At 43.3% G+C, this 5,994-nt stretch overlaps 1 protein-coding gene across 1 annotated transcript; it reads right to left on the bottom strand.

Annotated features, from left to right (window-relative positions):
- Positions 1-1,100: 1,100 nt before the first annotated feature.
- On the bottom strand, positions 1,101-5,727 carry LOC147889265 (pentatricopeptide repeat-containing protein At4g39530-like). The gene has a single exon (XM_087391656.1). It carries the CDS (start codon positions 4,730-4,732, stop codon positions 1,649-1,651), a length of 3,084 nt encoding a protein of 1,027 aa, XP_087247782.1. The 5' UTR covers positions 4,733-5,727; the 3' UTR covers positions 1,101-1,648.
- Between the last annotated feature and the right edge of the window lie 267 nt (positions 5,728-5,994).

Here is a 5,994-nt window from a genome sequence, read left to right as displayed (position 1 = left end):
TCAGAACAACCAAAATTCAAATCAAATAGTCATTAGAAAGGGTCGCATGGTGATGTTAACATAGCTATTCAATTGTGGATTGACATATTAGGACATTAAGAATCTAAAATTCCTTCTATCAGGTATGGGGATTAAACCATTCCAAAAATTAGATAGCATGCATTTAAAAATTAAAAGACATCATCTTGCTTCATGCTTCTTATTTTTTTAAGACCACCTATGTTTTCAAAATCATCCTATGGATACTAATCTCTAGGCATCATAACTTACCAAAACAAGTAATAGTGTGCTGAGTAAGCCAACTCATAGCTTTACCCACAAATGTGGCACTAACTTGCTACTTTTTCACATCATTATACAAAATATCTAATGTGCTAGCTTGCTATTGAGTCTCAGACTGGCCTATGTCGCTCTTTGGGTTTGCCACTAAACTTGGTTGTTTTTATTTTGGGATTCTGTGCTTGTAAAGCCATAACTTGTTCTTGTTGCACTTTTCTTTTTAATGGTATAGGTAGGTAAGCTTCGATTTGAGGTCACCTCTTGGTGTGATTAACCACCACAACTGGCACTGCTATAGTCCAATAAAGTCCAAAACACATGTTCTTTTGGTGCTAGTATAGGATTTTGTCGCATTCTTTCATTCTGAAATGCATTTGCAAAAGTAACAATGAATCTTGTTGCTTTCAACCTCTCATTCTCTGTGTTCTTGTAAACGTGTCCAATGCCTTGGCCATCTTTAGACTGATTTCATCCATTCATGCATTGTGAGTCACACATTTGCATCCTATTTAGATTCTTATCCCTTCAAATCCAAATGTTGATCTCATCAATTGATGTGCTTCATCGACGTGTCAAAGCCCGCCGATCAACTTGTAGGATCGCCAAGCGTTATAGGGAACCAAACCCTCCAAATAGGATTCATATAATTGATAGATTGTAGTCAAAGAACATGAGTTCTAATCAGCATTCTAGCTTTAGTACATAGTAAACAATTGACTACAGCATAATCTAATAGTAGAAAACTATAGACATACAAGGAACAAAAAAAATAAATTAGAGAATACTACCCAAGATTCAAACTAGCTTGTATTTCATAGAACAACAGTAATAGAGGAGGAATTCAGATAGCAGAAAAGTAATACTCTTCATATTCCACCTATTCAGATTCCAACTACTCATTTTAGTAAAAATGGGATTCACCCCATTCGAATCTCTTATCTTTTTTCGACAATTGGGTAAGAGGTAGAGTTTGAGTTGCATAATCCTTTATAAACCTTGAATAATATCCTACCCCTCCCAAGAAGCTTTGCATTTGTATAAGCCATCAATATGACAGGTTCACCATCTATATGGCCAAAGATACTGTGTATAAGTTGGTCAAGGATGGACTCCTTGCAGGCTCCATGTCCTATCCACAACTGCCTTTTTTAACCCCATCAATGTCAAAACCTATGAAGAGGGCTGATCATTTCTCATCATCTTCCTTAAAGCAGCTCCTCGAGCGCCTTCTTCATCCCATCCTCTGCCCTCTGAATGTCAGAAGCTTTTCTCCAAATGTCCTCTTCTGATACCCTTTCTTGAAGACAATAAAAGGGGTTTGCATGTTTGCTCTACCTTAGATATACCTACAACGGCCAAAACATCATCATCACAAACCAGGAGGCTCCCCCATTTTGAGGGAAATATCTTCTAGCTTTCCATGTATAATGTCTTTGCTTTGGGGAGGTCTTGTATTCTTCACCACAAATGTACGATGCACAATTCCACCAATCTCAGCCCAAATCTGTTCGAGCTTCATAGATGCTTGGTCTTTCACTCCCAATGCCTGGACATTCTTCTCGTCCTCCTGTATGTGAGCATCTGCATAGATGTTAGACATCAAGACATAAGCTGCAGCATCCTTTTCATCCAATCGCAATGCATGTTCAAAAACTCGTCTTCCAAGATCCACATTACCCCACTTGCGACAAGCACCCAATACAGTAATCCAGGCCACAAGATTAGGTTTGAAAGGCATCTTCTCCACCATTTCTAACGCCGCCTCTAACTGGCCAGCACGGCCAAGGAGATCAACCATGCAAGTATGATGCTCAATAGTTGGAGTGATGCCATAGTCCCTGGTCATAGCCTCAAAGTATTCCTGGCCCTTATTCACTAGACCTGCATGACTGCATACAGTAAGAACACCAAGAAATGTCACTTCATTTGGCTTTAGGCCTTCTTCTCTCATTCTCTCAAGCATATGGAAAACAACTGGACTTGCTCCTAGTTGGGCATATCCTGCAATTAGTGCAGTCCATGAAACTACATCCCGGCTTGGCAACTTGTCAAACACTTCCCGTGCTGCTGCAAGCCAACCACATTTGGCATACATATCAACTAATGTGCTGCCAACACATGGATCTCTTTCCAATTCTTGTCTGGCAATCTCTGCATGTACTCCTCGACCCTTGTCTATGGTTCCAATGCTTCCACAAGCTTTCATGCTGCAAACAAACGTGTCAGCATTGGGAGAGACTCTCTCCAGCTGCATCTGTTCAAAACAGTTCAGTGCGTCTTCATCCAGCCCATGTTCAGCATACCCTGCAATTAGTATGTTCCACAGCACTGCATCTCGAACTGGCAGCTTGTCAAACAACTCGTGTGCTTTTAAAAGCAAGCCACATTTACTATACATGTCAACCAAGGTGCCACCAACAAAGGGATCTCTTTCCAATTTCATTCTGGAAATCTCAGCATGGATTTCTCGGCCCTTCTCTATAGCTCCTATGCTGCCACAAGCTTTCAAGCTGCAAACAAATGTGGCAGCATTGGGATAGACACCCTCCAGTTGCATCTGTTCAAAACAGTTGAGTGCTTCATAACCAAGCCCATCTTCAGCATATCCTGCAATGAGTATGTTCCACAACACTACATCTCGAGCTGGCAATTCGTCAAAGACTTCCTGCGCTTTTGCAAGCAAGCCACATTTTGCATACATGTCGACCAAGGTGCTTCCAACAAAAGGATCTTTTTCCAATTGCTGTCTGGCAACCTCAGCATGTATTTCTCGGCCCTTGTCTATGGCTCCTATTCTGCCACAAGCTTTCAAGCTACAAACCAACGTGACAGCATTCGGGGAGAGACCCTCCCATCGCATATGTTCATAACAGTTCAGTGCTTCCTCACCAAGCCCATGTTCAGCATATCCTGCAATTAGTGCAGTCCATGAGACTACACCTCGAACTGGCAGTCTATAGAAGACTTCCTGTGCTTTTGCAAGAGAGCCACATTTGGCATACATATCAACCAAGGTGTTGCAAATAGAAGGATCTCTTTCCAATTGCTTTCTTGCAATGTCAGCATGTATTTTTTGGCCCATGTCTATGGCTCCTACGCTGCCACAAGCTTTCAAGCAGCAAACGAACGTGACAGCATCTGGAGACACACTCCTCCATTGCATCTGTCTGTAACAGTTCAGTGCCTCCTCAGCAAGCCCGTGTTCAACATATCCTGCAATAATTGTGTTCCAGGACACTACACCTTGAACTGGTAGTCTGTAGAATACTTCCTGTGCTTTTGCAAGAGAGTCACATTTGGCATACATGCCGACCAAGGTGCTGCCAACAAAAGGATCTCTTTCCAATTTCTGTCTCGCAATCTCATTGTGTATTTCTCGGCCCCTGTCCATGGCTCCTATGCTCGCACAAGCTTTCAAGCAGCAAACAAATGTGACAGAATTTGGAGAGATGCCCTCCAGTTGCATCTGTTTGAAAGAGTTCAATGCTTCCTCACAAAGCCCAAGTTCAGCATATCCTGCAATGAGTGCAGTCCATGAGACTACATTTTGGACTGGCAGCTTGTCAAAGACTTCCCGTGCTGTCGCAAGAGAGCCACATTTCACATACATGTCAACCAAGGTGCTGCCAACAAAAGGATCTCCTTCCAATTTCTGTCTGGCAATATCTGCATGTATCTCTCGGCCCTTGTCTATGGCTCCTATGCTGCCACAAGCTTTTAAGCCACAAACAAATGTGACAGCATCGGGAAAGACACCCTCCCATTGCATCTGTTCAAAACAGTTGAGTGCTTCCTCACCAAATCCATGTTCAGCATATCCTGCAATTATTGCAGTCCAGGAGATTACATCTCGAACTGGCAGATTGTCAAACAATCCCTGTGCTTTTGCAAGAGAACCACATTTCACATACATATCGACCAAGCTGTTGCCAACAAAAGGATCTCTTTCCAATTCCTGTCTGGCAATATTTGCATGTATTTCTCGCCCCCTTTCCATATCTTTCAACCTGGCACAAGCCCTAAGTAGGGCCGCAAATGTATACTTGCTAGGACGTACAGAGTCCTCTTGCATTTTCTGATAGAGGTTGACGGCATGTTGTGATTCTCCACATTCAATATACCCGATGATGAGAGAAGTCCAAGAGTAGACATTCCGATCAACTAACCTGTTAAAAACCTGCTGGGCATCACACATGCTTCCACATTCCACCAAGACTGGCACAAGGTAATTCCCAAGAAACCTATGAGCTTCCAGTCCGCTTTTGCACATGTAGGCATATGAGCGCCTAGCATACACTAGATTTCTATTTTTCCTGCACTTCTGCAAAATGCATATAACGTTCTCCACCAAGGCCAGCTGGGGCTTCCATTCCAAAGAAGCGAGTGCCTCCTCTAAGCTCAGCATCTCCAAGAAACTGTTCTTGTAGATCATGAGCTTTAGACGCCAGTTCATGTGCTTTAGATGCGTTCATGCGTATTCCAGAACGATAGGCACACTCAGCTAGGTCATCAGCCAAGCCAGGATATTTAGAGTTTGACCAGGCCGGACCATTGGATGCTTGGGTCCCATGCATTCCTTTTATTTCGGACTCCTTTTTCTCGCACACACACAAACCCAATACCAAAAATATATCTAATGACAGGATTACACTTTTCGCTACACACATCTTCTTTTGACAAGCTACTAGCTTATATTATTGTGCACCAATACCCCACCTAGACAAAGGCTCACAAGAACAATACTACTGGCAGCCGAACACCAATTTAACACCCTACCTCCTGTATGCTCACGCAGGAGCAACCTCTAAAGCCTTCAAACTTATTTCTGCATGAACTTGCTTGAAAATATAGTCGTCCTCAAGACTCTAAGAAACTGCACACAGCAGCTTCTTCAAAAGATTTGGCACACTTTTGTATGGCGTTTTCTTCCATCATGTCCGCATACACTAAGGCCAATACGGCATGTTTCACCCCTACCCACGCCGAGTATGACCTAGCCAAGGTGGCCTACAGAAATGCAATCTGGTCGGTCTTGCTTCGCAGATAGTTTAAGAAACTAGCGATTAATCACAAAGTTTCTTGGGATCCCTCCCCGTGATGGAGAAATCGAAAGAGCAAAGTAAGTGTGCGACGAGTCTGACAAAACTTACAAAATACTCACGAGTCTGTTCTGCAGAGATATCCAAGTACAATTACCCAGGAGTCGCTGTGGATAGACGCGTGCGCTACCCTCCTATTCCAACGATAAAGCCAGAGAACCGAAATCACATTGTTGCTTCTCCCTCTCATTCAGGTTCCTTCATCTAAGATGTTATCTCTCTCTCTCTCTCTCTCTCTCTCACACACACACACACACACACAATGGGCACATGCAGCACTATGGGCAAAATTCAAGCACTCAATCAGATGGGTGCCTCCCAGATACAATCGGACTAGATCGGTGCCTGCCATATATATGGGTGCCTTTCGGACTGCCCTATATATGGGTGCCTTGGAGATGCAGTCGGACTGGGTGGGTATCCAATAAAAATGCAGAATGTTGCTTCTCAAGACTTTAATCGGAACATGACTCAACCAGATGGGTGCATGAGAGACTCAATTGGACTAGGTGGGTGCCTGAGGGATGCAATCAGACTTATCCAAGAATGTTGCTTCTCAAGACTTCAATCTAAACATGTGCCAGTGCTTGACAGATGCAATCGGACTAGATGGGTG

This window comes from Dipteris shenzhenensis, chromosome 20 (genome assembly GCF_047967505.1).
Source record: "Dipteris shenzhenensis isolate YYH24624 ecotype China chromosome 20, Dip_SZ_1.0, whole genome shotgun sequence".
Taxonomy (NCBI): domain Eukaryota; kingdom Viridiplantae; phylum Streptophyta; class Polypodiopsida; order Gleicheniales; family Dipteridaceae; genus Dipteris; species Dipteris shenzhenensis.
The sequence above is the reverse complement of the archived record's forward strand: the minus strand, read 5'-3'. Positions and strand labels throughout refer to the sequence as shown.